Source organism: Myripristis murdjan, chromosome 23 (assembly GCF_902150065.1).
Source record: "Myripristis murdjan chromosome 23, fMyrMur1.1, whole genome shotgun sequence".
In the NCBI taxonomy this organism is placed as follows: domain Eukaryota; kingdom Metazoa; phylum Chordata; class Actinopteri; order Holocentriformes; family Holocentridae; genus Myripristis; species Myripristis murdjan.
Genome location: NC_044002.1, coordinates 14875023 through 14893169, shown reverse-complemented (window position 1 = coordinate 14893169; position 18147 = coordinate 14875023). Strand labels below are relative to the sequence as shown.

The 18147-nt window shown below is 40.4% G+C and overlaps 1 protein-coding gene across 2 annotated transcripts in view; it reads right to left on the bottom strand.

Annotated features, from left to right (window-relative positions):
- tfec (transcription factor EC) overlaps positions 1–17336 on the bottom strand; it is a 59765-nt gene extending 42429 nt beyond the window's left edge. For both annotated transcript variants that reach the window (XM_030045491.1, XM_030045492.1), the window contains exons 1-3: positions 17264–17336; positions 16602–16691; positions 5834–6071 (exon numbers count right to left, since the gene is read on the bottom strand). In XM_030045491.1, coding sequence (XP_029901351.1) covers positions 5834–6058 — 225 coding nt within the window. In that variant the 5' untranslated portion in view covers positions 6059–6071; positions 16602–16691; positions 17264–17336. The remainder of the gene's footprint in view (positions 1–5833; positions 6072–16601; positions 16692–17263) is intronic.
- Between the last annotated feature and the right edge of the window lie 811 nt (positions 17337–18147).

Here is an 18147-nt window from a genome sequence, read left to right as displayed (position 1 = left end):
TTGAAATGAAGTTTTTCCATATCCTTTATGCTGATGCTTTTTCCATGTTAACAGAGGTGGCTACAGTTTCTGGAGCCCTCTGGAACAAAATAGATAGCTTTTGGGTTGAGTACCTCAGGAATAAATTTGACTTGATTAAAAAAATGTCTTACATGTTCCATTATATAGGCCTTGAGGACAAAAAACCTAGAACAAATGTCTTCCTTTGAGGCTCATTGTGCAAACTGTTATCATGTACAGTATTACTGTTTCAAAAGCTAGCCAGCTTCTTTTTTATTTTTTTCAATGGAAAACAACTTGCATCACTGAACGTGTAGTGATGCAGAGCAATATTAGAATCATGAAGATAAGCAAAGTTGCTCGTTACCACCATTAGAGGTCACTGATGGCTGGCTGAGCCTTAGGCACATGCTTGATCAACTTGTCATATCTGATATATGTTAAACCTACATTAAACTATATTAAATGCATTTTTTTTTTTTACAGCAAAACACATTGCACACATTCTCATCACTGTGGGTCTTCTTTGCATCATACAGCTGACAGTTGTGATTTCCTGGTTTTAGCTTTGAAAATTTATGTATCGGCCCGAATAAACTCCTCCTCTGTTCTCCTGTTCACCCCCTCGCCTAATCATCTTCATTCAAAACTATTCTGAAACTGCACATTCTGCAGACAAATGTATCCAAATTTTAGATCAATTACGCAAGTGCCTCTGTCACTGCTATCAGCACCAGCTTATCTTGGAACTGAAAGTCTGCAGCTTAACCGCATTTTTAAATTTGAGATCAAAGACAAAATAAGTCATTTGACAAAATAATCTCAGTAATCCAACAAGAGCTTTGTGGGAGTGAAATTTATACCTCATTTCTATTCCAAAGGTGCATGTTTTTGCCTTAAATTTTGATTTGGTACAAGTGATTTACTGTGAATCAAGACGCATCACTGACCATATGTTTACAAATGGAGACTGAGCTCTCAAACACCCTCTAGTGGTCAGAAATCACTAGTTCTTTTTTTTTTTAATTATTAATCTAAGCAACTTTAACCATAATGTATGCTACATTTCCATATTCATAACTATAACCTATGCACTTATCAGTAGTATACATGTAGTTGTATGGACCCCTGAAAAATAAGACCTTTAGTTTGCAAGTTAATATAACATGTTAAACAAATGTTGCTTTTTGCATGTGCCAATGTACAGATTCATGCCAGCACCTCTGAAATAGGGTTTTTCATCAGTGCCCCAAGAAAGGGCTCTTTATTAATGTCTTAACTCCATTAAATTACTATGTAGTCCTGATTTTATAAGTTCAAGTCAGAGAAAAACAATGAGGCTGTTGTCTTGTCTCAGTTAAGGCTCTCACGGCACGTGGAAAACACAACAGTTTAAGTAAGAGAGGTTTCATTTGATTAGCTAATGTCATTTACGTATAAAAGACTGATAATTTAGTATACAGCAGGGTCAGCTGGGGTATTGCAGGGGGTCTTTGGAAATGCCCTGATAAACTGTTATTGTTCACATATTTTCTACACATGCAGTTTATTATTATTTGACATAAAAAGCAGTCTAACCTTCACTCACTCTGGCCACTGTCTGCTGCCACAAGACCCAAATCAGAATTAGTTTTATTGTCACTTCCAAAATGTACATTACAGCATATGTGGGATCTTCATGTCTTTCCTTCCCTTTTTCCTTCAGTGAAGTGAAAGCAAAAGTTATGGAATTTCAGCAATAAAGTGAAATTCTCGGAAGTGTTTTTCAATTTCAGCGGGCTGTAAAAATGCAAAAGGTAAATGGATGAAGTATAGAAAACCTAAAGATATGTAGTGAGAAATATATGGACCAGTCTGAATGTATTACAAATGGGCAAAAAGCAATTGCATGGATCCGCAAGTGAACTCCCGACAAAGAATGTGCCCCATTAAAGAAAAAGAGGGAAATTCTATCACTATTATCACTTTATTTTTATGTTGTATTGAGTGATCGGTCAATAGTTGTTTAAATATCATGAGAAATGGACCGCTGACCATCCATCTTGTTTGTCAGGGACGTGCAAAAGACACATACTGTAACGGAGATCCAGCCGCAAGGCGCTAAAATGATGCACTGTATATGTAATGAAATGTAATTGCATGCAGCTGCTGATAGTATGTGTGTTTTCCATTGACATGTTTAATGTTTCCAGCACTTTGCTCCATCTCTCTGCATTGTTATGCAAGAACTCTGTCTGTCTCCATCCCTCCATTCATCCATGCATCCAGCCCAGTGGGCCACAGCAGTCCAGCCAGCCCAGGCGCTCAGCCAACCCACATGGGTGGTCCCGGCCCATCACTGCTGCTCTCCCATGCTTAGTCCTGGAAGGAGACTAGAGGGCCAGTGTCCCTGCTGCCCTGACACCTCCTCTTTCTCCCACCCACCACTCATCTAACTCTCTCCTTACTATACATCCTCTGCTAACCCTTCTCTCTCCTTGTCCTCTCACTCCCAAAGTTCTCCTATTTCTCCTCCTCTGTCCTCCACTCTCCACCGTATAATTTCCTCTCACACTTCATGTGTCCCTCCTCCATCACCTTCTCCCAAGTCTTGGCTTCTTCTCCTCATCCCTTTCCCCACTTTTCTTCCTTAATTTTTTTTTTTTCGATTTTCTTCCATGTGCCTCTTTACCCCTGTCCTCCTTCACAGCTCCACTCCTCCTTCTTCTCATCATTAAGTTACAAAATCCATTCACATTTCACCACACTCCTTTCCTTTCCCCTGTCCTCCTTCTCATTTGTCTTTTCTCCTACACACCATTTCTCTCATTTTTTTGTGGACAAAACAGTATTTTACAGAATGATCACTATTTGAAGAAACGTTTGAATCTCTAAATTACTCTTTACTATCACCTGATGGTTCCACATAGCAGAGCAGGATACAATGACCAAGGAGATAGAGGCAAATAACAGAACAGCTAGAACAGTCTACTGAGTTAAGACAGTCCATTCCTTTACTGTAATAGACTTTGTAAAGGACTTTGAATTGCCTCTGTCGCGTATGAAATGTGCTATACAAGTAAAGCTGCCTTGCCTTGACTTGCCTAGTTTCCCAATGGGTGCATGACATAAAGCAGATGGAAAACTGTTTAATGTACAAAAACAATGTATTTTTTGTTTTATTTCATTATTATTTTGCTATCACCAGTGCTTAAAAACACAAGTATATCAAAATAAGAAATAGATACAACATAGAGCATGAAAACTGTTGCAACTTAAACATTGTAGCTGCCTTAACAAGCCTATCTAAGTTGTGTCTATTTCTTGTCTAGCTTATAGTATGGGTGATGGCATAACTTTTTTTTTTTGTATTATATGTTTCTTGTCTGTTCTGTTTTATAGGATATTTGAACACACTTCTATACGGGGAGGAAAAACTTTCTCAAACTTTTTGCAAAAGACAAAAATGTCCATCTCTGTTCCTCCAGAGACTTCTATTTGATGATTGTTTGTATTCAAGCTCTGCTTCTCCATGAACAGCATCATGGAGTTTCCCGCTTCACGAGCCTCCGGGCCCTGAGGAGTCCTGCTCTTGTTATTTGCCCACCCCCTTCCCACCTCAGCATCTTTACCTGCATACACCTAACCTCTCTCACCTCAGGTATTGAAGGGGGCAGCTTGTACCCTGGGGGAGTTATACACTCACAAACACCCACACTCATTCACACACTCACACACACACACACACACACACCAGAAGCAATTTTAACACATGAAAGGTCTCCTGCGGAAGAGAAAAACATGGTGTAACATTGCTTTGAAGTGTATCAGTCTTCCATCTAATATGGGGATGTTTTCTGTTCCTCCGCTTCTACCAGTCTGATTCATATCTCCCTTCCGGAAATTCCCCCCCAAATCCCTGTGAGACGACCGCAGCCAATCTTCGAGTCATTTGGCCCCTTTTCACAATAGCCCCATGTATCCCAAACATACAAAATTCAACCTCACTTTTCTTGCATCAAAGTAGAAGAGAAAAATAGATACGACTTTTAAATGACGAAGTAAGTCTGCAATCTTTGTGCAATCTAAATAAAACCGCACACATGCAAGAGCGCATGGATACACACACACACACACACACACACACACACACACACACACACACATCTAATGGCGCACAATAATTGCAGTAGCCAGTTATGGCTCAGTGACCTGTCAGCACTTTGTGTAGGGTTTTAATTTGCAGGGACGATGGTGCTAAAATCCCCAGAGATTGAATTCCAAAGAAATGACCCCTGAAACGCACAGAGCTCACTCAAGAGGTTCCCGACATGTGTGAGCAACTGCATGTAAGGTCTGTCAAGGTAGAAAGTAACAATGGCAGACGCACGGACACTCAGTCAGAGAAAAAAAAAAAAAAAAACACATACATGCTCCAGTGCATTGCCCTGTAAAGCTTGGTTTGACTAGACTAATCTAATCAAAGTATGTACTCCACAAATAAGTGTTCCCACAACAGAGGCCTTGACTGTACTGCAGCAGTCAGGGCAGGCAGTGCCTCCCATCAGTTGCTATACTCCATGTCCTTTAGCCTTTTCAATGGGTCCTAACCAGCTGTGAGGAGTGGACAACAATGTGTGTCATTGATGATGTTTGCATGCAGCAGGCAGGGGGAGGTTAGTGGGAGGAGGACAACTGGGTTTACGACTTAGTAAGGTTTCATGTTTTACGGCAGCTGATGCATTTGAAGGAGCTCTGTAATTACACTAGTGACAACATTGTGTCAACCTGACAATTGAATAATTGTGTTCCTGCGGTGATGGGCATTTCTGTTCAAAGGGTCAGATATTTATTTATTAATTTATTTATATTGGCTCATTTGTGTCATTTATGGCTGTTTGATGCTTTTTCTATGTGGCACTGTAATGAGTGCTGAAGCCTAATGGTTAACCTGAGGTGTGAAGTGGTGCTGTTGGGAAAATATCAAGATCATATGTTGCTTACGATTACAGTTCAGTATGAATTTTACCCTCCAGTCACGTAAGAATTCATTAAGTGACATGTGAAGACACACAAAAACACATTTTTCTCACATTTCACATGTAAGGAAGTGGCTAAAATAGTCATCACAACTCTTCATAGCCTATGGGCATAGTCCTGCAAACACACACTGTAAAAAGCTAAAGAGGAAGAGAAAGAGAAAGGACAGTGATGCAGATTCAGATAAATGCAACCACAGGTGACGCATAGCAGGCAATTTTGAGGCTGGACATGCAGCGATATAATATCTCATTTTAGAATCGCATCACAGAGATCACACCAAAATAACCAAGCAAGACTTTGTGGAACCTTGTTTGTATTATTATCATTATAATTATTATTATTATTATTGCTGTTGTATTTAAATAATTATGACTTTTAAAAAAAAACTGAATTAGTGTCTTTTTTCTTTTTAGAAATGAAACAAATCCTGAAACAAATAGTGCTTCAAGTATAGCTTGGATGAAATACCCTATAGGTTGCAGCCTATAGTATGGAGAGTAAGTGACAATAGAGAGTACATGCCATTTTATTAAATTGGGAATATAAATTGTAAATTAGAGTCATTAGATTAGTTGGATACTCTGAACTTCATTCATCCAGCCAGCCATCTGTTTTCCATACCCACGTATGCCTATGCTGGGTCACAAGGACTGGAGCCTATCCCAGTGTGCAATGCTGGAACTGGCTCCATGTTGACTGTTAATACATGAATGTGTACTGAGTCATGCGTTGAGCCTGTTTGTACAAACTTGGATTCAGGACTCTTAGCATTAGATCTTCGTCCAGACATTATTCAGCTGTGGCTACCTACCATCCATGTGTTTTGGGTCTGATGCCAAACAGGGGGCTTCATTCTGTTGTAGGCTCCAGCGTAGGGGCACTGAGACCGGGGCGGACGCCTGATACTGGGCCTCGCCGGGCGGAGCTGAGGCCAGCTGTGTGCCTGTGATCCAGAAGTCCACATCTCCTGTCCATCTATCTGACTGATCATCCACTGGGTGTGTGGGCCAGAGTAGGACTGGAACATGTTGTGCATCCAAAAACCGGGCCTAAGCAGCAAGGAAATGATAAACCATAAGCAAAGAAGAAATAATCTATTTATTAACCAATCATATAATTATTTTATTATCTTTTTGAAATACAGCTCCATGAATTTATTGTTATGGAGAAGAGAATATGAACAGGGAGGAAAGATGCAAGCACATTACATACAAGTGTTTGTTTCTGTGTATATGTCCACCTTTTTGCATGTTTTAGAGAGAAAAGCCTTGAGATTTTTTTTCCAGTCAGTCTAGACATACTGTAGACTGAATCTGATAACAATGGTCGCCATAGTCTGACTGATTTACTATTCTTGAAAGTAGGACAATTCCCTTTAAATGCATTAAGCTATTTTGGAGTTGTGCAAATTGCACTGCTTGCAGAGGATTCCCTCTATTCGGTTCAGTGATAATAGCCTGTTGGCTGTGTTTATTTGCGGAATGAATAAAATGTCCTCTCATTTGATTTGCAGGGAGATTCATTGTAATTCTATAAGATTTTAGTATTTCCACTGTGAATGAATTTCCAAACCTAATAATTAGTGTGATTGAGCTAACAACAAGCATCATGCCCCTGATCAAAGGATTTGAAACACTCTGGCCCATACAGAATCAGTTGATATATAAACAGGGCCAATTTGATTGGGAAAACATTGCTGCCAACCATCCATTTCATTAGTTAATAATATCACTCATTCAGCTGAGAGTAACTAGAAACATACTGGGCACAGTCAGTAGCGCGGCATTTTCTTTGTAAAACATTGGAAACAATGTGTGGTTTGTGTTTTGCCCATTAAGATTAGTCAGATTCATAATAAGGCCCCGTTTCCTAGTGGCATTCATATTCTCCAACAGTTGTAAAGCCCAATTACCTTGCTTGACAGTAAGTGACCGGATCTACAATTCGTGGTACATTTTATGGTGGACATTCTGTGAATTCCTTTATTTTCTCTGAGAGAGTGCAGAGGCAGAGTAACGGGAGTCCTTTCACAGCTCAGCAAAGACAGGATATGAGGGAAATGGGGGCAGATAGTGAAAGGTTAAAGTTGAGGATGAGGGGAATTGAAGAGAGGGAAAAGGAAAATGAAGGTAATGCAGAAGTAACCACAGCACAGATCACACTTTTTCGCTGAATCCAGTGACATCCAATGCTTTGCTTGATGCTTGAACTTGACCAGGGAAATTCAGATGATGCTGTTTCAGCCAACAAAAAGGCACAAAGTGGTGTAGCAACAAGCCAGTTTGCCAGTATTTATGTCATTATACAAATTAAAACACACCAGTTCACTTCAAAGTTACAATGTTATGCAAAATGGGGGACTTTATAGTGTCTATCAAAGCAGAACTGACTGAACACACAGAGGAGGCACTCAGGAGAGGATAAAAACAAGTCTAAGTTCTCCCCTGTCTCGTTTTCTTTTTCCCCTCTCTACCTTTCTCTCCTCATATGGGAGGCAATTGGCAAGGCATATGGCTGCTTGTCTGTCCAGGCAGGGTGCACACAGTGTTTAATTGCCTTTATTCTGTCGCCAACAGAATACCGTTGCTGCATAATTGGGCAGGCAGTTCTAGGCACTGTGCAAAATGTGTAGATGACGTGGTTTGGGGCATGAGAAAATGGAGTTTTGTAAAAGTAGAGAAAACAGGGTTTTGTCCACCTAACTGCATTCCTAAAGTAATGCCTGTTTTAGCCTGGCTATTTGGAACAAGTGGTTTGTTTGTATATGTTTAGCCTGGGTCTTTGTCCACGGTTTGTGAGCTGCTCTGTTTGCCCATGAGCAAGGCATCTTCCCTAACTAATAATTAACTGGTGTTACACACGAAAGAGTGTTTTTGTGGGTAAGAGAATGCCACTCACTCACTGGGCTTTTGTTGCCCGGTTACTGGGGCTCCATTACTCAGCCATACAGTATGCATTTAGGTCAAATGGCTTAGGGCCGGTACTGCTGCTGTGCAAAGAGATTAGTGCCAGCAGAAATTGTATTTGAATTGCATAAATTTGAATTTGTCACAGATATTGAACCAGTGAATTTTAAAAAATGGATTTGTTGTGGGAATGAAATAAAAAAAATTGATTTGTAAAGCACAGTTTTAAATCAAATGCAGCGGCTTGAAACTACTGGGATTATTATTGAGTTTAAGTTTTAACCGTAATTGCATTTCATTTTTTTATTTACTGAGATATATATCCAAGCATAAAGGACTTACTTTGTTAGGGACAGCAAGACTTAAGCAGTGGTTCAGGAGGTGATCAAGGCACAGTGCATGGCTTGTGGTTGACCAGAGATGATGCTGGAGAAGGAATGAACTCAAACTCCCTTCTTTCACACTGCTGTCTAACATGTTACTGTGAGTACATGTCAGTAAACTCGCTGTGACTTGAGGTCTGTTGGTTTAATGCATCCCATGCCAGTTGGCGAGTTATCTCTGAGACAGGCGGGGACAGGGAAACCGGAAATAAAAAGCCTAGCGTTAAAACCCAAATCTGTCACACAGCTTTATCCATGCTGCCTTGCACAAATTGTGAACACTGATGCTGAGTTTGTTTGAGAATTCTCTCCAGAGGTTTTCTATCAGCCCAGTGTCTTTACAGTCCCTGAATGTACGGTCAGATAGAGGCACTATAATGTGAGCAAATCACACCACTTGCTCGTGGAAATGAATAGAGTACAGAGAAACATAATGTAAACAATAGAAATAAGCTAAAAATAAATGGCCAAAAGTAAAAAAAAAAAAAAAAAAAAGCAAACACCTATGTTTTTGTTGACCAATTGATTTTTTTCATGATTTTGTTGACCAGTTGCAGGCTGGTCTACTGGGGTGCATTAAACAAAGTGCATTTGTTTGGTTGGCAAGCCTGTGCAGATTGCACATTTTGTTGCAGTTTCAAACCAGCGATTTTATATTGCATTTTTATTTTGTTTATGCTGTGCTGCTGCTTTCAGTGGAGTGTGCTAACCCACCACCTTAGATGAGGTAGCTGCCTTTCAGTTGTAAGTGAGGAAATAAATGCAACTTGTAGCCAAATGTTTGTCTCAGAAAACTGAATCTTGAAACACTAAATTTGAATTGGAAGCACATAATTTTAAATGATGCTTCACAATTTCACAATTTTGAATCAATTCATTCGACAAATCCATTTTATAATTCATTAGTTGAATGTGCACAACAATTTCAAATTTATTCAGTTGAAATATCTTTGTTGATACTAATCTTTTACTGTAATACTGTCTTTCTTGTACATGATCTCACCATGATAAATAGCATTGAACCCATTAGACTGAGGACTGATACAGAGAGAAGGATGCACACTCAGCAACAGGGTATTTAAAAGTGACTCTGCGATGGAACACAAAAGCACAGTGATTTTGAGTGCAGGTGTTCCACGGCAGGTCACTGATGCAACCTGTATCTGACCTTTATTTATTATGCCATGCCATGGAAACAGAAGATGCCAAAAGGGCATTCTTGGTAGAGAACTGGGTTTGCAAGGCTCACATGATGTGAAAGTCTGACGTGTCGTGAGTCTCAAATGTCGGTAATGTCCTTTCCACCTCCATTAGCTCACTTCTGTTAATCTGGCTCATTATTGTCTTTTTGAGTGACGGTGTGGCATTATAAACAATGTGGCCACGATTTCCTGAACTCATGATGCCAACACTGGATCACCTCCACTGTATGATTACCTAGTTGTTGAACAAGTGTTATATCTGCTTGAGCCTGTTTGAAGTGTTTGTTATCCAACTGAGAGTTGACAGTGGGACTAAAGTGGCCCCCCGCTGCTCTGTAGATTGAGTCTGCTGATAGACAAACGCTTGCGGCTGTTGGAAGACAACAGGCAACGCTGCACTGTTCACATTCCTTTACATCAGGCTGCAGGCCTCATTTTTTGGGGGATCTGGAGTCAGGCTTGTTGATTCGTCATCGTTCAGTAATCTCCTGCTAAGCCCATATCACACACAGATGCACATGTCCACACACCCGCATACACACATTTGTGCAGGTGCATGTGCACACACACACACACAAATCCTTGCCCACCTACCCATGTGGAGACAGGAAGTTTGGAGTATCATTCCTGAGGATGTTCTGAGTGTCTTTGTCACAGATGAGGAAACACATACACATACCTACACACACACACACACACACACAAACACACATGCACACCACTGTCCGCCTCATTAAAACCTTTCCCATAGATGCACTACTTGGTACAGCTCTCCACTCATCATCACCTCCAATCCCCTCAACCCCTGCCTCTCTTTGAGCTCCACTCTTTATTTTCATCCAGGCCTCCCTCTCTCTCTCTCCCTCTCTCTCTCTCTCTCTCTCTCCCTCTCTCTGTCATCCCCAGTGGCTTTTGTTGCAGGGCTCTCATGTATTGAAGCACCTATTTATTTGCTCTTTTCACCACTAATTCTCTCTTATTGTCTGTCCCGGCGTCCTATTGCGGCGAGAACAAGGCGGCTGCGAGAGTTTTGTTCCCTGTGCTCAAGACTTGAGTCAGTGAGCCAAGATAATGATGAAGAGCTCAGGCTTGGAGGAGATCCAGCCTCTATCACTGATCACACCAGCGAGGTCTTAACTCACCCCTGCCTCTTAACATTCACCCCTCACACAACGACTTGATTATCGCAAAAGAGTGTGTGCTGGTGTGTGTGTGTGAACAGTTGAACTCATTTCAGGTCACGGTGACAAAAGTTTGCGGTGACATCACGCTATTTTGTTAAGCCTGTTTTGTTCAAGGTTTCTGTGACGGATTCCTATTCCTACTGGTAAAGAAGCCTGACTCTCTCAGCGGTGTGTAAAATGCACACACACACATACACACACCACAAATACACGCTAAAATGTGAAGTCTGGTGTGACAGACAAGCCCTGAAGAGAGAGTAGGATGTGTTTTGTATTTCAATGTGCTTGTGTAGTTATATTTAGTCCTACCTCTATATAATAATAAAACAATATTAATGGAATAAGCTACATTTGGCTGTTAAAGCCCTGCCTCCGGGCAGATGCACATCACCACTGTGCATTTACATTATTAAATTATACGTTAGACTGTTGCAGTGTATGAGCAATAAATTTTCAGACACACTAAACTCCATCTTACCTCTGACCCATAGACTTTGTCTCTGTAAAATTATAATTCCATTAAACTTGCTATTTTCAGATAATATAACTAACAGCAAACCTTAGAGCTAAAACTCTGGCTCTCTCTGCCTCTGTAGGTCATATAAGTAACATTCACCTCTCGAGCCATCCTGTTCTGTCTCTCTGGCTGTAATATTACTAATCTCATGAGATGGTCTTTGGGGTCTCACCAGTCTGAGCCGGCATGTCTATAAAATAAATAAACAAACTGATTCCCAGCACTGGCTGAGAGCAGTCTGCTTGAATTTGAAACTACTCTGAACCATAGAAATGTAAGAGTCTAGCCCACAGAGCTGTCTCAGCACGGCTCTGTGGCATGTGTCACGCAAGAATGTTCTTTGTATTCCTGTTTTACAAGTGGAGCTCTTGTTCAGGTGTTATGAATGTGTAAGGAATCAGTTTTCCCGCAGATGTTCCTCATTTACCGTGCAGCGCATTTGGTCAAGCAAATCGGATGTCCCTAAACAAGTGTCACTTCCCATGCCGCTGATTTACAACATATACATATACACCAAGGACCATACTGGTACTTTCAAGGGTTCAGTCTGTTGACAGCAGAGACAGCTGGAAAAGTCAGCATGAGTCTCACAAAAACAAAATAGATGCTTTAATTTGACTCATTGTTACCTTTAATGTGTGGTTTAGATGGGAATCTCCAAGTTTCATGATGAGAATATGACAAGCATGTTTTCCCGGCTTGTTCCTATTTGTCCATGTGGCTCAATGACCACAAAAAAACCACAATAAAACCACAAAGTAATGATGGCACCCTTTCTCACAGCATTGTATCTTGCAAAAATGACCCAGAAAATGAGTACAGTCAAACAATAACACACTAGCAGTGGTGCTACTCAACTGTAGTACCCTGAAGACCATGATACAGAAAAATATAGAGTATATAATTGATTCTATACAGCATTTATAATACAGGAGTGGGTAGGAACACATTACAAGTAACGCAAATGAGTACAGTTTTTGAGGAATGAGTGCTTTTCATGTGCGCTCATGATTTTTTTTTTTTTTTTGCAGACAGCCACTCTCACTCAAGTATTTTTTTGTTTACTATTAATCTCATTTTTTCCTTTTTACATTTGACCAAATAAGTTGCTTTGCTTGGTTTCTTCCTTTGTGATGGTTTTAAGGCCTGTTTAAACCAAAGATTCACAACCAGACCAAACTGCTGTAGAAAGCTGCAGAGAGCATGAAGCCAGTTCATGTCGTTGCTGTGACTGATCTTGTCAAGTGGCAGATGTCTGATTTTAGAATAGTGTTAAAGTGTGTGTCTGGATGTTCAAAGCTAAGTTGCTTTCATGGGAAGTCTGATATCGAAATGTCCCTCTTGTAAATTTGTAACCACAGCGATAACACAGTGTTCACAGTGTAACCTCGGGAGAAATTAATGCCTACAAGAGGAAAAAACTCTTAGTTTCTTCCACAGGGAATATCAAGGAAGAGAATGACCATTTTCCTGGGCTGACCCAGTAAACGCCATGTTGGTGAAATTTTATAGAAGAAACTCTCATGTCCCATTCCTGTGAACAAAGCTGACAAAAAGCTGACAGAAACACTTAAGTAAAGAAAGTCTTTGCTATGGAAACGATACACCGCCTCGCCTGGTGTTGTCGGTGTAAACTGGCAGGTTTTAGCATGATGCAGGCAGCGTTATTTTGTACGTCATGTCAAATTTCCACTTGTCTCATTGTGAATCTTAGGTCTAAATTTGCCTTAAGAGAAAGCTGATGATTTTCATACAGTGAGCTGGCAGACACACGTCGCTCTGCAGCTGCACAGTCAGTGCAACGGAGCAAGTGATTAAAGACGGATGCACTACAGTCAGTGACCTTTTCAACTTCAAGTCAAGCTGGTCAGCAAACTAGCAGCAATGGAAGGTCAAACGACCAAATCAGAGGCTGCAGAGAGCAACTCTTAGCCTCACTTAGGTCAGACAGATGACAGTCGATTAATAGTCTGTACGCCAAATAAAAATGCTGTTAAATTGCTTCTTTTTTTTTTTTTTAATTGAAGTTCTTTATTTTATCACATGGCATGGAAGTAAACCAAACTAAAAATTAGTACTCACTACTCAGTGTAGCTCTTTTTTGTACTTTTCTTACAGGGTAACTTTTACGAATACTCAAGTACATTTTTTGGATGAGTAACTGTACTCTTACCCAAGTAGAATTATCCTGTACTCTACCCACCCCTCCTAAGATGGTACAAAACACTAAAGATAAAGTTTTAATTAGATAATTTTATTTTGGTCCTCAGCTGATAAAACATTAGTTCTCCTTCGTTAAGCAATAAACATACTTACTTGGCTCATTCCATTAAAAGGTCAAGGTGGAGGGATGCCATTTGAGTTATAGTACAAGTTTGTATATTGAAGTTCTAAGCTCTCATGGATCACCTCTCATCTCATCGCAATGAGTTGTGAGAAAGTAATATGTAGTGTAATGTTAATCAGTTTACTGCTTAAATTTCAAGCCTGACCCAGAGAGGTTTATTGTCGTTTGACTTATTTTACGCTGGCTTTCTGTTCTATTGTTATGTGGTCAGACAGCTTTGGACATTGTTGGGAAGCCTGTCTGCACAAAGATAAGAAGTCAGAGCCCAGAAGAGCTTTGAGGCACTGCAGTAAAATAGCATTATATGCCATGTCTTTATGCTTTTATGTGCATAATGTGGAAGAAACACATGTAGAGTGTGACTCTATAGTACATGGCCCACTAACCTGTCTCAGGAGTTTTTCAATCAGATCCATTTTATGACTTCAAAGACAAATGGTCTCTAAACATCAGGGACAGCAGAGTGGTTCCAGGAAGACGCCGCGGACCGTGGATGAATACTCACTTTCACTTTTCATTGGTCAAGGTTGTGCTCCTTCCACAGCCTGCCTCCCAGTGAAGTGAACAAGGGCTCCCGCTGAGAGGAGGTTATCGCCGTCTCACTTTGAAGTCAGCCCCCAGAGCAGACAATGTTTACATTCTTGCAGAGCATCACTAGCCTGCAGCCCACCCCCTTCCCGACACATATTCATATATCCAGTCTGAGACCCAATTACGTCTGTCTGTCTGTCCATCTGACTGACTTCTCTCCCTCTCTCTAATCTCCCTCTCTCTCTCCTTTTCGTTTCTTTCTCTTCGCTTCTCATAACCCATGCCCAAAGAGACAAGTTATATCACACCAGACTCCTTTGTTTTTTAACAATACAGCCAACCTGGGGGATGTATTAAAAATCAGGACGCTAAAGAAAGCTCGCTCTGTCCTGGCTGACCAGAGTCACCCCCTTTATGGCCACTTTATGTTGCTCCCCTCAGGCCACAGATATGTGGTGCCACGAGCAAGAACTAATAGACTCAGTAACTCCTTTCTCTCAGTGGCCATTGGGCTCTTGAATAAGGTTGGATTATTTATTTATTCATTTTATTTATTTATTAAATTGTTATATACTTTTGTATCATGTCCAGAATTGTTTTGTAATTGTTGTCGTGTTTTTTTTTTTTTTTTTTTTTTTTTTTTGACTGGTAGCTGCAAAAATATTTGCCCCATTGGGGATAATAAAGACTACCTTGAACCCTTGAACCTTGAACCCCACAAAAGATGTGCAAAACCCAATCATAGCTGTCATATTTGCATTTACTGTATCAAAAGCCCATCTAAAATAGTAAGCCATCATAAAGCTATGCAACAAGCTCTTTTGTTGAAGAGGATAAGCAGGGATTTGAATGGACCTGAATTCCTCTTGGTATTTGTCGATGGAGGTTCATGTTTGAGGTGTACTGATCTGCAGGCTTGGAGAACAACCGTAGTGTCAGACTAAAAGATTTGGACAGAGCTGCAAATGGCCCTGAAGCCAGCAAATGATCTAGAACAGGCCCAAACCCTTAATCTAAACTTAACTTGAGCAATCACATACCTAAACTTAATATCTCTAACCGGTTTAAGAGTATAGATCTAGAACTGTTGGTCTAAAGCTGTGGCTCTGGCAGTCTTCATGTGCGCAGTTGGGAGATACTGTATATGCTTAAGTTGTCATTTCCATATTTGCCACAAGATGGCAACAGATGCATCCATTTATACATCTTAAAAATACAGAGTTGCTGCCCACTCTTTCTATTAATACCTGCATTTCTTTGTTGAAAATGTAGCTCAAGTCCTTGCAAAATCAACTATTTGGGATGCTGTGGTGTCATAAAGTGACTTTTGTGTTGCCAAATGCGATGAAGGGCAAGTCTGTCATGAGTCATGAATGAACTGTGACTCAGTCAAGAATGCTATAAAAAAACACTTGTAATTCCCTGTGCACAGTATATGATGTCAAATGGCACTGCACACTTCTACCACGCTGCACACTACTCCATGTTTGCACCCCATCCTCTAAACATAGGCCAGCTACAGCATGAGTCACTGCACACATATTGCACACTGTTTTGGGACCCCTTCCTTCTTTCTGCCTATGTCAAAGAAAGGACAAGTTGGCTTATTACAGGCATACAGCTACTCCTCATTCTTATACCGCATGTGCCTTTACCCAACATACCAAGTTTGAAACCATCTTTGATGAACAGATATACAAAGCATTGATTTCTGCATTTGAAGGCTTAATAATCCCTTGAAGTCCTTTATCCCCAAATTAATCAGATTTAATGTTCAATCAAACATTTTTGCTTTCTAGGATTACTATGACAGACACTTTGGTCAAAACACCGTGAGCAAAAATACTAATTAGTCATCATGAGTGTGACACAGCGTCCCATGAGGCGTTTACACACCGCCTCCTCCCCTTACTGCCACCTTCGCATGAAAAGAGCTGGGTGCATGTGTACCGCACTGCCCACACAGATTCCACTCCTTCCCGATCACCGCTCACATACGGAAAAGAAAAAACGAAAACAACGCTCCTCGTGATGGGCATGGAAGATTAGAGAAGTTCACTGGGTTTTTCTTAATATTTTGTAAATAATATCTGGTGACTAAAAATGAGGAAGTAGCCCATGAGAAGAGCTTTAAAGGTTTTCGTGCTGTGTCATTGTGGTCTCTGCAAGTGGGACTGTAAAAAAAAAAAAAAAAAAAAAAAAAAAAGCATATGTCCGCCCACCGGGACAAACTGTAAGCATGATACTAAGGATGCTACAAGACTTAATGCCGCAGGATAATGTGATAATGTGTGAAACAAATGTCATGGGTATGGAGTCTTTCTCACTTCTCCTCTAACACAAACACTTTGATGAAGTTGTATGCCAGTGAAGTTATACAACATGATTTAAGCAAACCAGTTCAAAGAAAACCAGGTACGGGGCCGATGTATTTTGCAGCAACACAGCAGGAGCTCCTGACTTTACTTTGAGCGAGCATCATTACAGAAACAATACAAGCACGTCTTACCTCAGTCTACCATTCACTGGCAATGGAACAGCTCCAGTACGTTCAACTTGATGACATCACTAAGTGGAGTCTTTATTCTCTGGTCTCTACCTTTGGAAGAAGATTAATATACATGTTAGTAAATATTGACAGGGGAAATCTTTTTTTTTTTTTAACCCAAGAGGTGTATCTATTGTATCTAAGAACAAAAGACAAGACAAAAAGTTCTGTACATTCAATAACATGTTTTGCAGGATGTTGCGTGTAGTGCAATGAGGTTTCAGACTAGAATAGCTACCTTTCTCCTTACTCCTTTCTCCTTACTAATAATATAAGCAGGGGGAGTTTTATTTCAGTAAAATTGCAAAAGACCATAATCATGGCCAGAGCTTTTCAAATATAGACTTTTGTCAAGCATCAGGTTTTCTCTGAGTAACTTAAACACCTGTTTTCCTGCTGAGTTAAGTCAACCAAGCTGCAAGCCATCGTCTGAAATAGTTGTGATACTATGAGAATTTTGCCTGGGCCTACAATAGACTGTACTTTCTCTTCCACATGTCAGAGCATTACAGAACACATTAAACACATTACAGTACAGTACAGTACAATTTATTTTCCAGGAGAAATTTTCTGGAGCATTTCAGCACACTTGACAAAGAGAGACAAATCAAATTATTAATTACCTGTGGTTTGGAGGCTACCGAGGACAGGTTCTCTTGGTATACAATACGTCCGTTTGTCTATTTTAAACTCCAGATTCTTCACTCTAATTTACTCATTGAGCTACCTCCTATTTCTGTCAATCAGTCCTAGAGCAGATAGAAGCATGGGCCAGTGAAAGGGCCCTTGATTTAAACCAAAGACTGTTTCCTCTTTTCGAGAACTCAGGAGCAGAGTGCAAAGGGAAGCTTTTACGTCATCTGCGTCTATATGTAAGACCAAAATAATCACAGATTCTGACAAGTCATCATGTTGCATAATCATCATTGACTTTAAATGGATGAAATAGAGTAAATCAGTTGGTGAGCCGCACTGAAATTTGAAACTGATGTGGCTTCTGTATCATTTTGGCTGGAGATTCCCAGCAAAACCAGGGTTTATATAACGTCGTACAGTGGACATTTGTCTTGGGCTTCTTAAGCGGAGATATGCATTCATTCCTAAGAGCACGCACACTTTGATATTGTTGTCAAGGTCAAAACTAACAACGGACGCTTGACTTCCAAGGCTAGACTGAGTTCTGTTAATTTCATACTCTTGAGACAGTTTGTCCATAACTGATGAGTGCTGCTCGACTTGTGAGAACAAAACACACAAGTGTTTTTGGTCACCTTTATGAAACTGTGACATTCCATTCCAGAGAAAAGGGCTCCGATATTGCATTCACGGTCACACCGTAATCTGCATAATGACAATGATGAACAACCCATCAGGGATGATTTGAGAGAAAAAGCCTCCAATTCCCCTTCAGATGCATGTTGATTGTGTTTATTCATGGCAGTTAGGTTGATGAGGGAGCAATATGGAGGAGGTTGGATGGACACTTGTTACGTGTTACAGCTAAAAT